The sequence below is a fragment of the Sardina pilchardus genome, chromosome 3, assembly GCF_963854185.1.
Source record: "Sardina pilchardus chromosome 3, fSarPil1.1, whole genome shotgun sequence".
Classification (NCBI taxonomy): domain Eukaryota; kingdom Metazoa; phylum Chordata; class Actinopteri; order Clupeiformes; family Clupeidae; genus Sardina; species Sardina pilchardus.
In genome coordinates, this window is record NC_084996.1 from 33,426,082 (window position 1) to 33,449,996 (window position 23,915).

Genomic DNA, 23,915 nt, shown 5'->3' on the forward strand with positions numbered 1-23,915 from the left:
TTTGGAAAGCAAAAGTTATAACATTCCAAAACACGACCATGCCTGGTGAATTGAACTGGTTTCGGGACTTCGTTGGGACCTCCCTCACGGGGCGTGACTTGACTACACATCCCGCCTCTCCCACGCTAAGTCAGGGCGTCCCACGAGCACAAAGGCTATTCAAAGTCCGCCCATCTGGCGTGGCTCACAGTGGGGGCAGTTTATAAAACACCCTCGACGCTCAGCGACCTGCGTGTGTTTTCATACCACAGTCGAGAGAAGAGTAGGAGAGAGGATGCAGGTTTGAGAAATTAGCTCACAGTATTTCGAATAGATGCGGATTGCATTCCTTTTAGTTTTATTTTTTACTTAACAAATATCATCATGCTGAAAAGTAACGGCAGGAAAGCAGTGCTCTCCGTTGCAGGAGCAACTTTCGCCTGCCTGGTAGTGCTCCTGTTGGTTGCCCAGCAGCAGCAGCGACTACAGGTGGATGAGACGTCTAGTGAGAGTGAAGTTGGGATGCGCTCACTGCAGAGTCTCCGCGACTTGGACGCAGAGTCAGGCGCGCTGACGGATTCCGACTCCGAGACAGTTCAGGGACAGCAGAACGGCGACGCCAGGAAGGGATTCTCTGCGTATTTCTCCAAGTTGTCGCGCGGTAGGAGAGACGTGGAGAAGCCCACGCTATCAACCAACGCGGCGACGGACGCAACACCCGCTGAGGACATCAGCGCGGATGACGTCTTCATCGCAGTCAAAACCACGAAGAAGTTTCATCGGTCGAGACTGGATCTGCTTCTCGATACCTGGATTTCAAGAAATCTACAGCAGGTGAGCGACCGTTCTCACGCAGCTCAGAGTATTAGCCTATTGCTTTTTGTTGGCCGGCTCAATTGTTATCCTGCATGTGTAGCAAGTGCACAGATGGACGCGGAGTCCTGCCTAGTCTGTGTGTAGCAGCTGTCACGGTCTGCGTCATTGTTGTCACAACATCTGTTTTCTGGAGACAGAATTAAAAGCGTTCTTTCATTGTTGTTTTGAAATTTTGAAATTTCACTCTGAGCTTTGGTATATCCCCCTCGACACAGTAATGTACTCAATACTGATCTTGTAGAGGGGTTTACCCAGATGTACTGTAGCCCCTTTTTTGTGTGACTGGTCAAAATAGACACAAAGGTTAAGATGACAAACTCCTCTGATTTTTTGGGACCTTTACCCCCCTGAAAAGACACTTTTAGGAGACAACCCCCCCCCCCCTTTTTTTTTCTTTCCTCCTCTCTTTCTCTCTCTCTCTCCCTCTCTCTGCCACTCACTTACAATCTCACTGTCTCTTGCTCTCTCTACTTCCCCTCTCTCTCTCCCTCTCTCTCCTCTTCCAATCCTCCCCCATTGTTTGGGGTGTCCTTGTGAATGCGTTGGTGCCGTGGATGCATCACAGAGAACGGCTTCAGAGCTGTCCCCTTTCCAGGGGACTAACAAAGCGTCTTTCTGAAGGCCAAAGAAAAGCTTTTTCCCAGCCCCTTGTCTCCCACTCTCCATGGGAACAAGGGAGCCGGAGCTGCAGGCTTGGGTCAAGCAGCCAGGCGATGGGAAAACTGTGGGGGCTTCGTTAAGGGGACGGCGGCGGGGACAAAGGGAGGGAAGCATCTATAGGGAAGTCTGCGCTGTGAGCAACATGCTGAGTGGCACGCAGTGTGAAAAACGCAAACCCTGAGAACCAGGCACTCTGTCTCTCGCTCGCTCGCTCTCTTTTTATAGCCCCCCGCACAAAGGCACTCTCAGCCCCCCAGACCCTGTAGGGGAAAAAACAGAAGCCAGTCAAAGTGATTTTATCCACCACCAAGAGTAGTCGCACACTGTTTTTCAAAAAAGTCAACTTAATTCGCTTCGGCCACAATCACTGTCTCCTTTTCTTCACATCCGAGTTCTTTTCAAGCCTGGGCTAACTCGTGCACTGTTCCTCTTGGCATCAGTAGACTGCAGCATCCCTCTCAGTCTCTGTGTGGCCCTTGTTGTCGGGGAGTCCCTCTGTTGCTATAGTTAGTGAAGCTATGAGCAGCTTAGGAGACTACGGCTAATCACAGCCTGCGATACATTCCCACAGGTCTTTAACACGTCCATGCTGGATCTCCCAGCTTACACCCAGAGTAGCTCTCTGGCAGTCAGGCAGTGGGCTCCCACTCTAGCCCCTCATCAACCCCCATATCCGCTGATCCAGACACAGCCACTCTCACTCTCACTAGTCAGAACACAACCCCAGCAAGTGTTGGGGGTGGGGGGGGATGGGGGGTCTGAGAACTGTTTCACAAGGAAGTCATGGCACTCCAACTGCATGATCTGCCAGTAATACTAGTGGATGATGTAAGTGAGACCACTGCAGCGTTCGTGTGTGTGTGTGTGTGTGTGTGTGTGTGAGAGAGTGCGCTTGAGTGTGTGAGAGAGTGAGAGGGTTAACAGCAGGGCTTAATGTGGCAGCTGGTAGGGAGCAGCACAGACATAAAAGAAGCTGCCCTCCAATACAAGTGGGAGTTGCTGCTGGAAGAGGGTGCCAGGTGGCTGTAAGCTGGGAGAACAAAGCTGGGCTCTAATACGCGCTCTGTGTATGCCCTGTGCATATGGGCTGTCCCACCAGAGACCACTTTCCACTTGTGGTTGAGGAACACCTGAGTTTATAAAAGCGCAATTAAGCGTAATTTGGGAAGTGTCTCGGGATGTTCATGCCGTAAGAGCCGGCTGGCACAGTGCCACAGGTTGTGGTTGGCGCCAGGGTTGCCCCTAAGAGAGAGAAATCCTAGCAATCGTTTAGACACTTTTTTGTGTATTTTGCATTGTGTATTTTTATATTTTGGATAATGCTGGTGTCAGTTCAGTAGCCTGAGGCATGGCCCTGTTCTCACAACTCTTTTGCTGCCGCTCGCGTCGGCTCTTTGCCTGGCCACTCCTCTCTCCAGGTGAGGTGGAACACCTATTCAGAGGATGTTTACATGTAAACACAGGTAGCAGATGGGATCGGAATCTCTCTGTTGTTACTGAAAAGTACTGTGTCTCTGTCTGCCTGGGAAAGCAGGGCCTTCTCTGTCAATAGACTGTAGGGTCAAGGTCAGTTTGGGATTAAAGATAAGTACATTTGGATGTTTGGCTTATATCATAACAATAATTAAAGAACTGACTTGGAACTGTATAACTTTAAAACCGCCTTATATATACAGTATATGCTTAGCCTTATATTGTGTTATGACATGGTGTACACAATGGACATATGGCAGATATACACCGTATTCTGTATACACAACGATAGACAATATAGAGCAGCAACACAATAGCCCTTTAAGAGTAAGACAATATGCTGATAATGGCAAGTTAGTTTTTTCATTCTGATTCACTACTGTTAGGATTGTTTAACACATCAGGCCCTTGCTTCCGGTGTTTCTCCCAATTTCCCCCCTGGAACAATGGCGCTTCCCCAGCGAGAGCAGCTCACAACAATGAGGGAACAGTGTGTGCCGCAGTATCCGGTGTCCAGTTACAGCCCAGGGCCCGCCTGGCCTCTCTGTTTACTCAGACGCAACTGGGGGGACACTGCTGCTTTGAACACACAGGGGCCACCACAACCCAGCCCACGCTAACACACACAGCTGATGGACGAGTCTCTGGCTAGTTGTTCCATTAACTACATCACCATAAATCTGAGAGTGACTCAGACAGTCCGACACCCCCCCCCCCCATCCCTCCCCCCCAAAACAAGAGCCTGGGTAGGAGCTTAGGGAGGCTGAGGAGGAAAAAAGAAAAGCTGGTTTATGCGTTGGCTTGTTGGCCGGTGGACCTGCCCTGGCAGAGAGAGAGGGAGAGAGAGGGGGAGAGGGAGAGAGAGAGAGAGGGATAGAGGGAAGTGTGGTCTATGGTGGCTAATGAAGGGAGGGGATTGGCTCTTCCCTTTCCTTCCCGGAGAGAGCTGGAGACAGCCAGCCAGGCTCCAGGCTCTGGGCTGGGGACAGGGGGGCAGAGACAGACTGGGCCGGGCTGCCAGGGTCTTTCCTGTGGTGGGCACACAGGCCCTGCCCTCGCCCTCGCCCTCGCCTCCCGCAGCGCTGTGGGCGCACACAAGCGCTCCACACAACCTTTCATGTGTGCCCAGCTCGCCAAGCAATCAGAACAAAGTCCACTTCTGGTCAATGCAACGTGTTATTTATGATGCTGACCATGATGTTCGGAGAGTGCTGTTTTCTGTGGCTTAAATTCACAGGCTCTCATGCTTTTGACATTTCCTGGCTCCGTATGAAAGAGAGGGTGAGTGGAGTGTATGGGAAGAAGGAGTGAAAAGAGTGATGGAGTGAGAAAGAGAGTGGAGAGAGAGAAAGAGAGAAAGAAAGAGAGACAAAGCATCATGCCCTGTGGTGCCCTTTCAGACTCTCCTCTTTAGTTAACCGCGGCAGCTGTATGCAAATGACGGCAAACATATTTAGAATTTACCCAGTGCAGCCTTTAGCCAGCATGAAAACACACCTCATTGTTCTTCTGAAGAGGACCAGAGAATACAGGCTCCACGCAGGAGGGAGGGAGGGGGGGGGGGGGGTCAGAGGGAGGAGTGAAGGGGAGGGGGTGAGAGGAAGAGGGGGGAATGGGGGATAGAGGAGAGGGGGTGGGGGGTTGTGGGGTGAATGACCACACACAGTTTTCAATGTACTAATCAGCGCTGTGGTTTGAGCGCACTCCCGTGCTTGCTCTGTCAGTACCCAGGGCAGCCCTGGCAGCTGCCGCACTGATTAGGCCGGCCATTCAGTGGAACTTTTAAGCAAACAGAGAACAGCGCCAGTCTCTCTCTCCCTCTTTCCCTCTCTCTCTCTCTTTCTCTCTCTCTCTCTCTCTCGCTCCTTCACCTCCCCTCGGTCTGATCCCTTTACCAGTCCCGCCGCCCGTCTCCCTCCCTAAACAAACAGGGGCCCGGGGGCCGAGGGTCCTGCACATCGCACAACATCTGCTCCAAGTTTGCTCTGCGAGCCCATCAAACGCAGGGCTTGGCTGTGTTCAAGGTGAAGGGGAGTGTAGAGAATGGATGAATGCAGTCGTGTTTGCTCTGTGCGTCTGTGTGTGTGTGTGTGTGTGTGTGTGTGTGTGTGCGTGTGTGTGAGCGTTAGGGAGTACGCCTCAGGCATGAACACATACTTCTTTTCATATCACAAAAAGACAGTTACCCATCAGTTTAGTTATCAATGAAGGGTTTGACAGAGTGTATTGTGGGTTTGTGTGTGTGTGTGTGTGTGTGTGTGTGTGTGTGCGTGTGTCAGACGCAGTCAAAATTGACACGGCGCAGCGGCCCCTGCCTGTCGGGACACGTGTCTGTGATAAAGGAGCACACGGCAGGTGCTGTCTCACCTGAGGTGAAATGCAAACAGGTTAACGACACACACACACACACACCTTCAGACAAGCACGCGGGCCCTGGGCAGGCCGTCCTGTAATCAGGGCAGTGTGTGTGTGAATGGGGTCTGTTGGGCGTCTCTCTGCAGTGGAGTGCTGCCTCGCACCTGCTCTGTCTTATCTCCCACAAAGGAGCGCCTAATCCTCCCCCCGCCAGTTAAAGTGTGCAGGGAGCAGGGAGCAGGGCTGGCTGCATGCACCCAGTGTGTTCACTTAAACCAACAGGGCAACCGCACTGCCACTCTCAATGGCCCCGGTGTGTGTTGTTAATGCCTCACTTTTACTGACTCTGGGGCTCGCCACACAAACACATCTCCTTGATTCTATTTGTGTGTGTGTGTGTGTGTCATAGGAATGTCTTTGCTTTTTTTCCCCCCCTTTCCTCCTCTTTCTTGGAGGATGTTTTGGAGATGTGTGCTGTTTTAGCCATATCCTGTTTCATATATCTGAGGTGGAGTTGGAGTGTGGGGGTGTGTGTTGGGGATTTGGGAGGGTGTGTGTGTGTGGTGGGGGGGTTGTTGAACAGGGTTGGGGGTTGTCTGCTCCCCGTCTTTGTTCTGTGTCTGGGATGCTTTGGGGTGCCAGAGTGGTTTCCATGGAGAGACTGAAAGCCAGCACAAGAGGCCTTTATCTATGCGCAACTCTCTTGGCTTGTTTAACTCGCTGAGTTTTCCATGGTGTAAAAGGAGAGACAATAGCTACTAATCAGACAGAATTAGATCTATGGGCGCACAAAGACATCCGGGAACACCGTGTGGAATGCCATTGTGTTCCAGATCACTCATTCACGCGCTGCAGCATGCAAATCATTGATTGGGTTGGAAACATGTCTGAGTCTGGAGAAAGATGAAACGTCTGGAAGCATGTCTGATTTCCCTCTCTCCTTTTCTTCTCTCCAGACGTACATCTTCACCGACGGCGAGGATGAGGAGCTGAAGAAGAAAGTTGGTAAGTGTGTGTCTCTCTTTAGTTCTCCTTCACTTCCAACGTCTCTGTCCAAAACAGAGCCGGGACATTCCTGGCCTTTGAAATGTGCATATTTTGGACTTTGTGAAACCATCCATCTAATCCCCCGTGAAAATCTCGTGCTAAGCTCCTGTGGCTAGCGAGCTCCGTCTCCTCCGTCCCTCCCCGGGGCAGATGGTCTTAAGGCGGCTGATTTGTGTGATTGCTCAAGGGGATGGGCATTAGGGCGAGTTGATCATGAGGGCTCAGCCTGCGTGTCTCTCTCTCTCTCTAACCCCGCTGCTCTCGCCCATGCAGGGAGCCACGCCATCAACACCAACTGCTCCGCCGCGCACAGCCGCCAAGCCCTGTCCTGCAAGATGGCCGTGGAGTACGACAAGTTCATCGAGTCTGGGAAAAAGTGAGTGTCCACTCTTTCTGCTTAAACCCTAACTGTAAATATACCCCATTGGGAGAAATGTCTCAAGGCTGATCCAGACGAGAAAAGACCGTCTCTAACTCTGATCTCGCTCTTGTAGGTGGTTCTGCCATGTGGACGATGATAACTACGTGAACGTGAGGACGCTGGTCAAGCTGCTGTCCAACTACCCCCACACCCAAGACATGTACATTGGCAAGCCCAGCCTGGACAGGCCTATTGAGGCCACAGAGAGGCTCGGAGACAACAAAATGGTAAGAGGACGTGACTATATGATGCAACTTCCATAAATTCTATATATAGTTGACTTTCAGTATCAAAAAGGAGAAGTGGTGCTGTTTTGCAGATGTCTACATAGTGTCACTATGAGTATGATGGTGAAGGAAGAAGTATTCATGTATTGCTCTATGTCCATTTCAGAGGCCCGTTAACTTTTGGTTTGCTACCGGAGGTGCCGGCTTCTGCGTGAGCCGAGGCTTGGCTCTGAAGATGAGCCCATGGGCAAGGTGAGCAAAGACCTCAGAGGAACCCTAACCCTGTGGAGGTTATTCAAGAGAGAAGTTTCATTTGAGGGAAACTCCACATTCTGTGAACTGACACCTCCCTCTCTCCCCTCTCTCTGTCCTGCCAGTGGTGGCCATTTCATGAACACCGCGGAGAAGATCCGTCTCCCGGACGACTGCACCGTCGGCTACATCATCGAGTCCGTGCTGGGGGTGCCCTTGACCCGCAGCAACCTGTTCCACTCCCACCTGGAGAACCTGCAACAGGTGTCCAAGTCTGAACTCCATAAACAGGTGAGCGCCTATCTACTGTGTGGAATGTGTCCTCGGTGCATCCCATATGTGAGTGTGTATCTTCTGTGTGTGGATAGGCTACTGACGTTCCTTCTGCTCTCTCCCACTCTCAGGTTACACTGAGCTATGGAATGTTTGAGAACAAGAGGAATATCATCAACATGAAAGGAGCTTTTCCAGTTGAGGAGGACCCATCCAGGTGAGAGAGAAAGCGAGAGAGAGCGAGAGAGAGAGAGAGAGAGATAGAGATGTCTCTTCTCACTGCATCAGATGTTCACATTGTGACCCTTTAATAAGCCCAATAATCCGAAACCTAAAAGGCGGGGGAAAGGAAAAGCTGCATATATTCTTGAAAGTAAAATGTAAAATGTAAAAAGCAGATGTGAATCCTTCAAATTAAATCATTCAATATAACAAGTATAAATGTAAACGTTACATTCAGCATGTGGATAGCGTTGTGGTTTACCCAACTCACTCACTGTTGTATGTCTCTGTGTTTGTGTTTGTGTTGTGCAGGTTCAGGTCTGTGCACTGTTTCCTGTACCCGGACACTCCCTGGTGTCCTCCCCAGGTTGCCTTCTAGGGCGACCGGCTCCTTGATTGGTATCCTCGTCCCGACTCTCTGCCTCGGTATCTGACAGGCAGGCGGGACCCGTGTTTGGTATTGGGACCGTGCGTTGGTCTGGACGCTGCGGCGGCGCGCGCGTGTGTACGTGTGTGCTGCCGTGGCGACGACGGCGCACGGCCTCTGATGTTCTTTTTCTTAATCTGGGCTGCTGTGCGGCCTGCCCTTTTGGACACTTCCTTCCTGGCTGGTGCCTGGCCTTCCTCCGTGCCCTGACCCAGGGTCAGTGGAGGGACGCAGACACCTTCCTCGTGTAGCGGGGAAAGGCGCTTTTAGCGCTGAAGCTTCGCAGGCAATCAATTGTGCTTTTTTTGGTCCTAAAAATTAATTGCTTGTAATTTGTCTTTTTGTTTTTTGGTATTCTGCAATTCTCATAGAATGTAATGTTTATGCATATATCCAAGCCTTTTGCCAGCTTTATGTGCGTTCTTTTGTTTTTCATTTAATTAATTTTATGTTAAAAATCCTTTATTTGTTGTTTTACTTTTAATGGACTCAGGATTGTCCTTTTGAGTCACTTATGGAAAGGGGTCTCTGTTACAGGGACTTGGGGAAATGATTTTATACAGGGGAAGCTCATGAATATTTGTTGTGGTTCTATCATTTCAAATGACTCCGGACACATTTAATTACGTGAAGTTAACATTTTTGCTTTGTTGTTAAATGTCAGTGTTATTGCTTAATGTTTTGATTTTCAACATGTACCTGTTATAATTTCTGAGCTGGCAATAGGCGGTTTTCTAAATGTACTCTCAGGTTAGTTCAATCTGAGGTATATTGGGATGAGGCACTTTCCCATTCACTATTGGTCATGTGTAGATGCAATGTAGGTTTAGTCTATGTCAAAGCTGGGCAAAAGAACATGTTAAATGTAACATAACCCAAAATCTCTATATGCTATTTAATGCCATTCCATGCATTTGAAACAATCTTAGCAACATAACTTATACCTTAGAGATTTTGATGTAATGTCACGATCCATTGCTTTTTGCTCAAAGATGTATTGACGTAAAAATTGCACAGCTTGACTGAGCTGGTCGTTGCTCCAGTGAAGTACCTCATTTGTAGATGTTTACACCTCATTTGCAGGTAATTAACAAGGTGTGCCTTACATAGTACCCCAACACCTATGCATGCAGCACCTGCTGAAATGTATGCATTACTTAATCTTAATCAAAGGCAGCTAAAAACCTAAAGAACGCACACGTTTAACCCACGTGTTGCCAATTTCTCAGTCTTTGCACAAGTTTGTCAGATGGTCCATATTTTGCCTTGGTCATTTGAATGGATGTTGGCCATATTTTAATTTCACACTTCTCTGCTTTCCGAGAGTGTGGTTAGAATGATAACTTCACTGGAGCAATGCTGGTAGGATATGCACATAGGTTTTGTACCTCTGTGCAAACAACCCATATTGGGTTTCATTGTATATCTGGTTGTAAGGCAGTAATTATTTACTGTGAATTGTTGTTTTTTGTACAGAAATGTTTAGGTTGTATATGCATTGATTCTCTTGTCAATTTGAGTCAGACATGTCTCTGACGATTTAAAAAAAAATGATTTTCTAATTGTGCTGATGTAACTTATATTCCAGTATCTGGATTCTTCCATTGAAATGTTTGCTTCTCAGGGATCGTGTCCCTGGTGTTGTTACCATTGAATTCTCTGTGGTACCAAACCACTTAGCTTTTTAAATAAAGCAGCATAATCGCTGAGAAACATTGACATCTTTGGTGTGATATTTATTTGCTTACATAGTTGGCAGTTTACAGTTTCACAGACGCAGGCACAGACCTTTGTGAGACGATCAGCGCTCTGACCTTTCCAAGCCTGAGAGGGTCTGCGCTAAGGGAGTGTGCGAGGTGTTGTTTACGAGGCACAGGGTGTTATTTACGCACGGCAAGAAAACAAACAGCGTTCCTGCGGTCCACAAATGTGTTGGCCTCGGCCGTGGGTGTAAATGGCTCCAGTAATGAAGCCCACTCATCGCCAGGGCTTCGGCCCGAGCCCAGTTTATTATTCTCCACCACTGGATATGGGAAAGGACATTGTTTTAATAGCACATCTGCAGTGCAAATAAGCACGGAGGCCACAGCAACATGTGTGAACATGAGAGACATGTTCAAGAGGGAGGCAGCGTGACGTTTCCCCATGATTGAGAAGCAGCCACGCCGTTACAAGTTTATTACAATGGAGGATGTAATTACAGCACTCCATATGAATAGGGGACAGTTATCAGGAAAGGGTCTCTTGTGTTTTTTCAAGTGCTTTAATTAAATTCTTCAAGATTAGTGGAATAACAAGAGTCTTTCAGTTGTGGTTAAAGCCCACAAATCTTGTTTTCATTTCTAGAGAGGATATTTACCCAATCTACAAGGCATTAAGTATATGAACTACTCTCCTGTTTTAAGAGCCAACCACAGACCAACCCTTATACTGAAATCTTTAGGGGACACCATTTTCTCACTAACGCCATTAAACCGTATGCCGTTGTTTTGTGCAGATTCAGATCAAAAGCCTAGCATAACTGATAGAGACACGATAGCATAACATGTGTCACAGTGGCACTCCTTTATCAGGACACATGTGTGACTTATGAGTTTAATGGTACCAGCGCTTGTGTTGTTGAGCCGCCTCACTCCACTTTCCCATGGGCCTGCTCTCAGCAGCTCCAGAGACCAGAGCACATATCCCTGCCTGCCTTCTCTCTTTGAAGGAGTGCAGCTTTAGGCAGGGGATTCCTGTGGTAGGCCTGGGTCATATACCCTACCACCCACCCCAACACACACACACACACACACACACATATTTTCAGTCGTCTTCAGAGGTCTGTTCACACAGTTTACATTTCATCCGTGGCTGGCGAGACTGGCGGGGGTTCACACCCGAGAGTCTCGCTGAGACCCAACTTCAGACAGCTTGGGGTTTGTCGCCTTCCCGACGACATCACCCAGTAAAGTCAAACCCTGTGATTATGGCTTGAACCTCCATGACACCCTCCTTCACACTATCAGCAATGCCTCAGAACCTAAATACAGCGTCTGCATTTCCTTCTCAGAGCTGGAGAGAAATGCGTGCCTCTCTGCTTCCTATCTCTCTCTCTCTCTCTCTCTCTCTCTCTCTCTCTCTCTCTCTCTCTCGCTCTATCTCTCCGTGCTGTGGTGTGTATAAATAAATGTCTGTGGTGGTTGTGATAGTGATTGATGCTGATGGCAGTGTCCATAAAAGGCAACACTCCTTCACTGTAGTCTTTGAAGTGACAGAGGGCTGGTGACAGAGATAACACTCTGGCATACACTGTCAAGATAGCTATCAATGAGGAAAAACAAGACGATCTGACACATGCATAGTAATGCACACACGCACACACAAACGTTGACCACACATGGTCATATATAATACACTGTAATTTCCCAACTATTAGCCGCAGCTTATACATTGATATTGCAAAATATCAGATATGAGGTCAATACACAGAGACAGTTAATATGGTACTAATATGCTTATGTTTCTTCTAACTTGCATAAAACACTGTCCTGTGGCTTAAACACAACGCGGCTAATACACAAATGACTGTACACAAAGTATAGAAGTAGGCTAATAAGTACACTGTAGTGCTGTTTGTTGCTATCTGCTACACTGTCAGTGACAGTATGCTATTAGTGCAAAGGGCCTGCATGTAGCCCCAGGAGGGATGACTAGGATGTGCATTGGTGTGGGTGTGCAGCGTGTGGTGTCAGCTCTTGAAGGCCTCTGCGTGGGGCCACTCAGCCCAGCCGCCAGCTTCCCAGGCCAGCCTGACAGCCCAGAGAGCTGCTCGCCTCTCTCTCTCGTGGTGAACTCCGCTCACTTCCGTTCTCATCCACGCTCCGAGTGCTGCTCTGTAATTAAAGCCTTTGTTATGACTGCGTCTGCAGGGCTGCCCAGGGAACACAGCAGGCCACACATGCGTCCCAGACTCACAGGCTGCAACAGAGACGCGGACGCAACGCCTCATTGCAAGCATGTGACACAGGCTTTGAGTGGGAGCCTGTCTGTGTATGGGTTAATGTGGGGACTCAGCAGGCTCATGGTGCTGGAGAAACCTACATCGTGTGGCTCAGGGACACACTAAAGTACTTTAGCCAAAACGTTTCGCCCATAACGTCAAAGATCCTCGTTCTGCTTTAACCCTCTCTGATAACATCTTCCAATCCAGTGCATTATCTAGCCAACGGCACATCGCTGGTGAGACCCTACTGTGTTGTTATGATGCACTGACTCAGAACACAAGTCACACAAGCCAGAGCAGCAGCACCAACCGTTACTTGTGGGATGAAAGTGCAACCACGTCAGCGGTGGCTCCTGGGCACCTTGAGCGAGATCAGGAGAGGAAGCCTGCAAGGCAGCTATGACTCACCCCCCCTGGCCATGCAGCCACTGTGGACTGGAATGACTAGTGTCTCCATGCCATTTCCCCATTATAACGGCACTGTGACTTTCAGCAAATAGTGGATAACGGCTGCAGCTCTGATCAAATATGCCATCGCCCTGCGGCGCACACCGCCCCAGACACAGGCCTGCTTTGACATTTCTTACAAATCATACAATAAAGCTTTCAGTGTGTGGCTCCAAGCCAGGAAGTCAGTGCCAGTTCAAATATCTTCAATTTATATAAATAAATGAGGTGAAGCGAAGAGAAGACATAGGTTGCAGATACATGGTTTCATTATTTTGGAAGATGTAGCGATTCATTCTAAAAACTGACATCGGTCTGTGTCAGACTTCAGGGCTGTGTAATTGAAGAAAAATAGTGCTTATTTTCTTGACTCTGTGCTGACACACCAGCGTGGTACGATAAGGATCAGACTTCACAGGCCTCCAGAGGGGAGGGGGCGCTGGGTGATCTGGTTCCTGCTGATAATACAAAAAACGGCCAGTTGGCATAGGTGTGACTTCCTGCTTCTCTCTCTCTCTCTCTCTCTCTCTCTCTCTCTCTCTCTCTCACCACTGCTGTGACAGAGTACGCTAATGGAACTGATGACTGGCTGTCAGTTTCACTTGTTTGCATACGATCATGTTTCCTTAACAGGGCCTGCCATCTGGAGAGATTTGAGTTGGCACAATGGAAACAGTGGCTTCAGAGCAGAGATAGTGAACGCAGCGCTGGGATCATTTACAGTGCAATGTCATCAATCACACATCAGCCCTGTCACACATTTCCCCACCCTCGTCCACAAATAAGTCAAACGCAGGAGGGTGAGGAGGATCAAATGTCACATGAGAACACGGCACAGTCCAGTAGAGTGACCATTCAGCATCAGCAGGCTTTGGGGCCTTCTCTCTGTCCCTCTGGGAGGGCTCCTTTCGGACCACACAACACATGTGCCACACAACAGCAAACAACAACTACATAGCAAGTCTGAGTCCAGTGTGTTGTGGGTTTGTGGGCAGCATAAGCCTCTAGGGTGCACTCAGCATCCAACACAACACCCTCCACCCCCGCAACAACTATTGGGCTGTTTGGATTTCAGCCTCTTCCCTCCTCCTTTTACGACACAAGCGTCTGGCCTGTGTTCACCCCACAGCTAAAGTCCAGCCCGTCTCTGCTCCATGGGCATGATGGACTCAAACAAATCAGTGCCCTTGCAACTGCTAACTGAGGATTTAGACTAACAATGATTGGCAGCTTGGCAACACTTCACTCTCATTCTCTCTGGAGAACTCACAGCAATCCCCAATTATGGGGCAGAGTGTGTGTGTGTGTGTGTGTGAAAAATGGAGCTCAAAACAGTCCTGTTTTTTAGGGGGGGATGTACTGTCATGAGTCATGCCACAGAGCTCATGGCCTGTCCAGGGCCGGCTAAACAGCTCTGTGATAGATGGACGCTGGGGCCTAATAAATGACCGGCAGCGGCGGCGGCGCGGGGCGCACCGGTCAGGCCCTGGAGGAGAACGGAGTTTCACGCTTCCCTCCTCCGACATGATGTCATCCCCCGCGCTCCCTCCGTCCGTGAGCTCGCTCGCTCACTCACTCACTCTGGGCTGGGCTGTTCCAGCAGACTCTCTTATCAGGGGACGGCTCCCTAATGTGTCATCATAGAGATTAAGCAGTCAAATTACAGCCTGATTTACGTCCGCGTGAGACGCGAGGCCGCCCGCCATCACGCCAATTTGGATGCAACGGACCAAACTGCTGTCCTGATGCTATCGCTGGAGATGTAAAGGTAGAGGCAAGATCCCAATCACTAACACAACATTCCTGCACCTGCCTGCTCTGAGTGTGGAGGCCACAGGGTTCAGCTCGTGCAGTTTTGGCGGGCGTGATGCTACGTGCGCTTAGCAACTGGATTTAATGGCTGCAGGCAAAAGAGAGACACCTCAGAGTTCCCTCCACATTTGAGCTCTCAGCTCCCTCCACTAGTCCTTATTCGCCTTCCTTGAATCACGGCCAGAAGATTTGAATAATAACCCCCCAGAGTTGTCCAGATTTGCATGGGAATGTATCAGTGTTTGAATGGCATGCAAATGTGTGCTGAGACTGTTGCACTCGTAGCCTTGTGAGTCATGCTCGAGCTGGTTCCTTGTGGCTTATCAGCAGAAACGGCCTCTTGTCCAAAGCCTTAACTCACTCATGAGTCAGACGAGTCGTGTTCAGACTGCTGCAGTACACCAACACCACTGGCCTCATCTGTTACAGGAAGCCATTTCATGAAATATATACACAACTTTACATTTCTCTTTAGAAAGTTCAATCCAGGGGAAAGGATTGATACTTGCTGGAGATTTTCATAGAGAGAAGTAAATGCACAGTGTTTACATATCATAAATTACACTGATGGTGAAAAGCTCATGTTCTCTTAGCAGAAATCTGTTTCAAGGAAAATAAAATGAGAATAATATATGTTTTGCATTTAGATGTGGCTTATAGAGAAATACAGAAAGAACACGCACACACACAAATAGATATGTGTGTGTGTGTGTGTGTGTGTGTGGTCTCTCTGTGTTTCTCTATAAGCCACATCTATATATAAATATATGAGAGAGGAGAGAGAGAGACAAAGAAAGAAAAAAAGAAAGAGAGAGAGAGAGAGAGAGAGAGAGAGAGAGAGAGAGAGAGAGAGAGGAGTTAACAAGTCATTTTCAAACCTTTCAGGCCAAAGTGTTTGATGTGCCCTCCCTGTTGCCCTGTTCTTTTGGGGCTTGCTTTCTTGTCATGATGTAACAAGTGTCCTACCCTCTCCACACAAAACAGCAGGCCAGTGTAAAGGGCCTTTCTGCATGGCGCTGTTGCCTTTCTGAGCAGGAATGTCCGGCACATTGAGGTCCAGTGTGGTGAAATAAGCTGAGCTCCTCCACCTCGCTGGCCCTCACTTGTGTGTGTGCACTGACGGGGAAAAAGGCACATCACGGCATAAATCTCAGGCCAGGGCGGCAAGACACCAGTCAAAGGAACACTAAGGGAAGGGAAGGAGGGTGTGTGTGTGTGTGTGTGTGTGTGTGTGTGTGTGTGTGTGTGTGGGGTGTTTGGCTTAAGGAGTCGGTAGTGTTTGAAGTCTTTGAATGGCAGATGCAGAAGTGGAGGGAAGGAGAGAGGGAAGGAGGAGAGAAGTTAAGTGACAGGAGATTTGAGGAGAGAGAGAGAGCAAGACAGTGGGAGAAGCGATGGCTGGCTGCAGTGAAAGGCAGTGGGAGTGGTAGACAGGAGTAAAGGCCTTTCACCAAACACCCCCCCAACCACTCCACCCCTCTCTCTCCCGCTGCTGCAGAGGTGTGCTGAATAGAAGCCAATGGAGTGTGAGAAATGTGCAGGCTAATACTAGCCATGGACACCACACAGCTGCTTAGGCTAGCAGAGGCCTACACACTCCCTCTGACCCCCCCACTGGCACCACCCTCAATCACTCCCTCCCGGACACACACAAGCGTTGCCATGGTGCCCAGTTCCGCCCTTGAGGTCATCAGACTCCAAGCGCCTGACAGCTGCTGCCACGGCGACCCGGGGAACAAAGATGAACAGAACCAGGGTGGGCGCTGGCGCTCCACGTCCCTTCCCCAAACTGCCCCCTGTCCTGGCCAGTCCTGGCCCTGCTGTCAGCCATGTCAGTGCAGAGGCCAGGCAGAGAGGCAGAACAACAGGCATCTGTTCCTGTTTCACTATGACACGCACACAATCTACAACTTCTCCTTCTTAAATGGCCCCCCTTTAAACTTAGGCAACACTTCACTAAAAATATGCTGGAAATAAGTATACCCCCCCCCCCCCAACATATGCCATCAACTGAATAACAATTCTGATCTCTCACATCTCTCACATGTGCTGAGGAGAGAGAAGGAGCAAGTCAGAGGCCCTGTGCCTCACTGGACTGATCTCAAAGCCCCGAGAGGGACAGCAGGAATACTGAAAAGCAAATCCCTGTGCAGCCACAGCCAGACGCGCACTACCTCCTCAGGCTCTGCCTGCATGAGCACTACATCGATCCGGGCCACAACTATTTCAGACAGGTCTGTTTGTTTCCCTTTAGGGCTAACTTATAGCCGACAAGTGCCACAAATACAGACGACAAGTGCCACTCAACAACGACAAATAGTTGCAGACATCAGTGTGGTAGTTTTGTGCCAGTGACATAAGGAACATCATCTAAGGCATCTAAGGCACCGTCTATGGTGGAGCTATTGGAGCCACTGTGGGCTACCTCCCTGCCTGCACTCACCATGTAATCCTGCTACCGAGCTGGAGGGTCTAATTCAATTTCCTGAGAGTTAAGTCTGTGTGACATTTCATTAGCAGAGCACTTCTCATGTTTGGATAAAGGAGAAGCCTCGGAACCCTGTCTCAGTTTGGTGGGGCAGGAAGAAAGCAGAGTGACTCTTTGTGTCCCGTAAGTGAGTTTGCTCCATTATTTGAACAAGTGGTTGCTTTCCTAGCAGTTAGCCCCTACAATTCCCCAAAGTGACTTTAAAAAGAAGAGACAGGCGATTGTTAAGTTTAGATGCTTCCTCCACCCAGCTTCAAAATAATCCTGAACAACTTCCCAAGACAGGAAGCCATCTCTCTCAGTGCAGGCCTCTGTAGAGCTGTCAGAGACAGCACACGGACACAATGGCAAGAGAGAGGGGAGTGAGTGGTGCACGCACACACACACACACACACACACACACACTATGGCTGTCCACACTTCGTCACAAGGTCAGTTGGATGACCGGGGCAGAAGGCCACTCATATCCCCTCCCTCAGCACTCTAGGGCAAGCGTTGTTTTCTCTCTAGTCAGACTCCGCAACTGACTGACACACACACACACACACTTCTACCAAGACAAACACTTGCGCACACACACTCTCTCCTCTTAGGATTACTACCCTTAAGGCATACACTCTCACACATGCTCTTGCTATTGAACAGACTCTTCCAGAGGGACGTTCATGAACGTGCACTTTCTCCTTCTCAACTTAACAAAAGACTTACAGTCGCACACAACAGACTTACACAATATCATCTAACTCCCTGAGCACAACTACATGTGTATACTCAATGCTGCTGAACCCCCCTCCACCCCACGACCAAACACACACACAAAGGCAGAAGAATAGATGCCTGAGGGAGGCAGCTGCTGCCTGGCGACCCTTGAGGAAGACTCCCAGTGAGGGGGACTACTGTCCTGCGTGGGGTTCTTTGACTGACCCCTTCAGTTGTGGTCACCCCGGGAAGGTCACACGCACAAAGCAGGCCCCTTCTCTCTCTCCCTCTTGCCCAGTAGTGGACAGCAGGACCCTCATCCACCCATTGTGTATAAAAACGCAAGAGGATGGCCAAGGGCTATCTGGTGAGTAACGTTTGTTTTACGAGACCTCTGTAGTTCCGCCTCCCTTTACAATAGCACAATTCATCCAACAGTAAGCTATCCAAGGCTCTCTCTGTTCCGTAATCTATTTTTGAGCTAATTTGTGAGACCCGGGTTTTTCATGGCCTGACAAATAATACGAGTTCTCAAAAATAGCTTATTGCCATGAACAGCAGTGAAACAAACAATGATGCGGTCATAACCGATTAAAGAGGCTTGAAGGCTATTTCATATCGTTTACAAGCTCTCGCTCCTTTTAATAGGCCTGTAAATAAGCAGCATGGGTGTGTGGTCTCTATTTTTAGGCATTCAGAACATTTTTGAAGCTGTGTCCCATCTGGCTTCCCCTACTCTTGTTTGTGCTGCGTGGCTCTTTGAGGGGACATTTTCCTGTTGTCACTGGGAAAAGGGGCTCGCATGTGGCCTTGAGACCATTCGAAAATGGTGCGGCATTGCTGCCCTCTGCTGTTCAACTTGAGAAATACAGCATGTGACCGGTAAGTAAACATACTAACTACTGGATGAGCAGCTGGAGGCTGATGTGTTCTATTTTCACATTAATTGGTTATGGAGAGGGACACGCAACGCAGGGCAATTACGTAATGATAAACATTAGCGAGAACTTTTTATTCATGTTACTTTAATTTTAAAACACTGAATTCAAGCTCAGTAAAACCACAGGTTTGACATGTACAATATTTTAGTAAGTGAAAAAAATATAAAAGACAAAATAAAACAAACAAAAAAACAAAAACAAAATAAAAACCAAAGAAAAGAAATCATATCTAAAAATCTAAATTAAAATCTTATCAAAACATTGCATTGAGATACAAATATTTATTCACATATGCAAAAACAAACAAAAAGAACCCCTAAAAGACTAAAATGGTGCTTGCTAATCATTGAAAAATGCCATGTAAAATAAGAATTAAAAACAATTAAAAAACCCTACAGATTAATTCAAATAAAAAGCAAAGAAACATGAACCATGACTGTTTCGACACATGGATTACAAACAGGACCTGCTAACAGGCCACTGTCTGTCCATTGCAAACGTTCAGACATTATTTACTGCATATATACAATGGTCTAGCATTACAATATTAACAAAGACATAAATGACCACTTTTAAAATCAGTGAGACTGCATCACTTTATACCAAGGGGTCTTCTCACAGACAAAAACAATCAAACAAAACGAAAGAAATCAAACCACAACGCAGTTTTTCAAATGTCTGGCTCATCCACTCTCAGGCTCATGTGTTTGGTTTGGTTTTCCAGGTGTTGCCTGTTCCAGGAACAGAGAGACGACTGTGGGGGGCTGAGAAGGCCGGGTGGCTCTGGGGTGGTGTTTGGTGATTGGCACATTCCAAAGACACCCTCTTCTCAAAGCAAGGGGGCCAAGGGATAAGACGCCATTGACAGTAGCATCAGTAGCACACAATGTTAAATCACACAGGAAGTCTTGCAATGCATCAGTGTGTAACTGTAAACCACCTACTCACAAAAAAGCAAGTGACACTGAGCTCCTCTTACATCACCTACTGTAATCAGAGGTTCAAAGGAATTCGTTGGACCACTCGTGTCTATGCATGAGAAAAGAGACCACATGCTCTTATGGAGTTAGCCTGTCCACAGCTTGTACTACCAGCACCTCAGTTAAGAACAAGTAGGATCACAGAGCGTTCTCCTCAGTTAACAATGCCACATACAGTTCCACTGTGAAATATAGGTATCGGTCAATCCATATTGCATTTCATAGAACAAAACACAGACAACAGTACAAGTCATATACTGTAGTTCATATTGTTGCAGGTTTTCACATTCAGTAGAAGGCATGGGTTGGGATGCAATCCAGGTCTCACCCTACCTCTGTGTGTGTGTGTGTGTGTGTGTGTGTGTGTGTGTGTGTGTGTGTGTGTGTGTGTGTGTGTGTGTGTGTGTGTGTGTGTGTGTTTCCATGAGGAAACAAGAGACTGACAGGCAAACATGCAAAGCATTGATCACGTGAAACGACTAACACAAGAACATACAGTAGGATCTGATAAACAGTGCTGAAGCACAGCAGAGTCTTTAAGTGGACGTGGTGTTGGTGAAAGTGTGTGTGTGTGTGTGTGTGTGTGTGTGTGTGTGTGTGTGTGTGTGTATATGTGTGTGTGTGTGTGTGTGTGTGTGTGAGAGAGAGAGAAACATCTTTTCCGTGGGAGTATCAGCACTGCCACAAGACATTGCTCAGCATCCAGATGCAGAGATGCCGTTATGATCAGGAGCCAGATGTGCGTCTGTGTATGTGTCCACGCGTGTATGTGTGTATTTGTGTGTGTGTCTGTTATGTGCAAGAGGGCTGTCCAGTTCTGCTTTCTCAGAAAGAAAAACAAAGCAAAACAGAACAGAATGATTTGATGAGACACAGCGCTGCAGATCTTCAGGGAAATTGTCATTACTTACAATTGCAATACAACTGAACAGCATCAGCCCAACTCAGCCTGAGCTGACCAGCCCCACGCCACACAGTCCAGCTCAAGGACAGCGCTCACAAGTCCAGTGGAGGAGGACTGCTTTCTTCTTCAGTCGCTCTATGAAGGCGTCGTGAGGATGACAGCATTGGAAACACAAAACTTCCCTCCAAGCCAAGCACTTATCATACTGCCTTGAGAAACCACTGGCCAATGAGAACCTAGCACCAAATGATATGATAATGCGATGAGCCTTTAAAGGTGAGCTCTGTTCAATAGCTGCTAGGAGCCTTTAAAGGTGAGCTCTGTTCAATAGCTGCTAGGAGCCTTTAAAGGTGAGCTCTGTTCAATAGCTGCTAGGAGCCTTTAAAGATGAGCTCTATTCAATAGCTGCTAGGAGCCTTTAAAGATGAGTGCTTTTTCCAGTTGGAGGCAACATGACTGGCTCAGGCTGCATCTGGCCCAGAGGAGGGCTGAGCGGTCTAGAGGCTTCCCTGGCCAAAGGGGAGCGGAGGAGACAGAGCTGCTGTGTGTACTGCAGGGAGTTGAGATGATCATCTCCAGTCCACAGGGGCTTAAGTGTGCGTGAGCAGCCTGGCTAGCAGCACAAGACCAGGGATCAGGCAGAGGCCGAGCTCCTCTGCTGCACAGGGCATGCCGGATAACTGGGGCCTGGGCCTGGGACTGGAGATCTGCTGCACTTGAGTGCGTGACTCTAAGAGTTTGTGTGTGTGTGTGTGTGAGAGTGAGAGTGTGTGTGTGTGTGAGAGTGTGTGTGTGTGTGTGTGTGTGTGTGTGTGTGTGTGTGTGTGTGTGAACAAGGGAAGTGCTGGCTTTGTGGGGCTTTCCACAAATGTATACAAACCCAGCCTGTTTCCCAAGCGTCTCCCACACCTTCCGCGGTGTCTGTGAGAGATATAGGCGACACACACTCAGTGCTCAGTCTGGCTTTGTTCTCCCTCCTCTTTTTCTCCCTTTCAGCGCTAAATAATAGTCTTTTTCACAGCAATGGCAGTCATCCTTCAAAATAGGTCTATAAAAAAGCTATTTTAGGATGTTTTCAAACAGCAATTCAGAACAGACACCATAATGACCAATCCCCACAAACCGTATAAAAATCACACTTCACGCTGAAGATGGATTCATTAAAATGAAAAATAACAAAAGAAAGCTAAAAATAAGAAGTCCATTTGCAGTATGCCTCTGTTGGTTTCCCAATCCCACTCCTCATGGTGTCCACAGTGGAGTCTTGGAGGGGAGGGAGCGCGGCTGTGGTTCACCCCTCAGCCTCAACTGGCTCCTTCTGATCTGCCAGCGGCAACAAGTGGAGTCTCTGTCCTCTGGCGTCACCCACGTCACAGCTTCACAGTTTCTGTCACGTTCTATTCTACAGGGACTGGGTGGGCTTTGCTTGGCCATGGAGGAGACAGACTAAGGGCAGGGCAAGAGGGCTGAGTGAGTGTGTGTGGGGGGGGGGGGGGGGGCATCAGACAAGAGGAGGGCTGGATGCTTTGGAACAGAGAGATGTTACACTGGAACCCAATCACTCACTCACTCACACACACACACACACACACACACACACACACACACACACACACACACACACACACACACACACACACACACACACACACACACACACACACACACACACACACACACACACACACACACACACACACACACTGTACTTGCTTTATTTTGCCTGTGGTGGCTGGCTTATTTGCTCTCTGTGGTAGACACTGGCCATCTGGAAACATCATAGTGCGCCTCGCTCCTTGGCGCTATGGCAACGGTGGTATTTACATCCTGCGAGCGAGTCCTTATGCCAGCTCCGCTTTTTTATACGGCACACATCACAGACGAACACAGCTCCACCACGAGCCCACCCCCCCTGCCCCAGACAAGGAGGCTGAGTCTGGGTCAATGGTGTGGGGAAGAGCTGGGCTGGTGGTGGTGGTGGTGGTGGGGGGGGGGGGGGGGGGGGGGGGTTGGAGCGGCTAAGCATCTGTAGTTGGTCCTGACTGTGGGAACGGCGCATGAAAGACAGACACAGGCAGAGAGGCAGAGAACGGCGGACTAGACAGAGAACTCTGGAGGCTGAGAGAGGAGAGGGTCTGGGGTCAGTTTGGTTCCAGGGTCCAGGAGCTGAAGGGGTCTTGCAGGTGTGCTCCTAGCCAGGTGTGGTTTAGGGCGCTGCGGAGTTGCGGTCTGGGTTGGCGGGGTTTGGCGTGGCGTTGGCCAGGTATTTGGCCCTCATGCTGGAGGTGTACTGTGGAGAGGGGCGAGAGAGGTCAGATAACCAAACACACACACAAGGGTCCTGCCATCACACAACCACTCCTGATCAACACACAGGCCATCTGGACTAATAGCAAGTTGAAAAGGGAATAACATGGTTCCAGCGTTGGCCAGAAGACTGCTTGTTTTCATTACATACCCAACCCACATAAGTCACTTATGGGAATACAGGAATGTTACAGTAAAGCTCTGGAATCAGCACATATGATGCTTCATTGGATAATGAATAAACAGATTTGGCCTCTGCTCCAAAATGGTGCAGAGACCGACAACAATTGTTAAAAAAATAGGCAAAATATGTCACATTTAGTTAAAAATGATACATTCTTACTTAATACAGATAAGTTGTTAGTTTCACAATAAAACTTAATTTAACTCAAGTTTCAACATCAAGAACAGCAGTAAGAGTACTGGTCAGCATGACAGCACATGATCATTTGAGAGGAGAAGGTTGTATATTTGCAGCAGTGCAGTGCAGTGCAGTGCAAACATACAGGCGTGTGTCTGAGACACCAGGGGCTCACGGACACACACAAGGGTTGTGGGAGCTGTCCACTCCTGCACAGATGGCCACACCAACAACACACACTGGACAGCACACTCAGGATCATCTGGACAGCCTTACACACTAATCATGAGATAGAATGACTAGCTACTTCTGATCAGCTGACACAAACACTTCATATCTATCTGTGTGTGACCTCACGGTAGGCAGGGAGGTCTGTTTCCTTGATCAACTACTTCCAAGCTACATGACAAACTTGGCTGTTGTATACGTGAACGCACACATACAGTACATATATTCAGACACACTTAATACAGACAGACACACACACACACACACACACACACACAGTTTGCCAATGCCACTTGACTGGCACCTGCAAGTAGTAACTCTTTAGTGCCCCATAATTACATCATGCTGGTGCCAAGGCAGATGCCACTGAGCGCAAACACCATCACCAATGACTAGAGCCTCTACCCGCTGGATGGCAGATTTACGAGCCTGCCAACATTAGATCTGGACAAAGCAGCTCCGCTTACTGATAAATGGGAGTGCTTTCACACAGTGTGTTAAGTGTGTCGAGGCACAGTTGGTGTTCTGCCTATGCATGCAGTGAGACTTTC

The 23,915-nt window shown here is 48.6% G+C and overlaps 2 protein-coding genes across 2 annotated transcripts in view; one reads left to right on the forward strand and one right to left on the reverse strand.

The window, feature by feature from the left end:
- The first annotated feature begins 238 nt into the window (after positions 1-238).
- On the forward strand, positions 239-9,931 carry lfng (LFNG O-fucosylpeptide 3-beta-N-acetylglucosaminyltransferase). The gene is made up of 8 exons (XM_062532944.1): positions 239-813; positions 6,300-6,348; positions 6,664-6,766; positions 6,885-7,038; positions 7,205-7,290; positions 7,416-7,581; positions 7,695-7,780; positions 8,098-9,931. Exons 1-8 carry the CDS (start codon positions 364-366, stop codon positions 8,162-8,164), a joined length of 1,161 nt encoding a protein of 386 aa, XP_062388928.1. The 5' UTR covers positions 239-363; the 3' UTR covers positions 8,165-9,931.
- An 8,718-nt stretch (positions 9,932-18,649) lies between these two features.
- The window catches only part of ttyh3a (tweety family member 3a), a 60,164-nt gene continuing 54,898 nt past the window's right edge, over positions 18,650-23,915 (reverse strand). The window contains exon 14 of the mRNA XM_062532956.1: positions 18,650-22,758. Within this exon, the coding sequence (XP_062388940.1) occupies positions 22,675-22,758 (84 nt within the window). The 3' untranslated portion in view covers positions 18,650-22,674. The remainder of the gene's footprint in view (positions 22,759-23,915) is intronic.

Bases quoted from the DNA above. Each gene is read 5' to 3' on its own strand.
- lfng (XM_062532944.1), top strand. From the start codon at position 364: ATGCTGAAAAGTAACGGCAGGAAAGCAGTGCTCTCCGTTGCAGGAGCA. The intron at 7,039-7,204 runs GTAAGAGGACGT...TGTCCATTTCAG, and splicing joins GGCTCGGAGACAACAAAATG to AGGCCCGTTAACTTTTGGTT. The intron at 7,781-8,097 runs GTGAGAGAGAAA...TGTGTTGTGCAG, and splicing joins GTTGAGGAGGACCCATCCAG to GTTCAGGTCTGTGCACTGTT.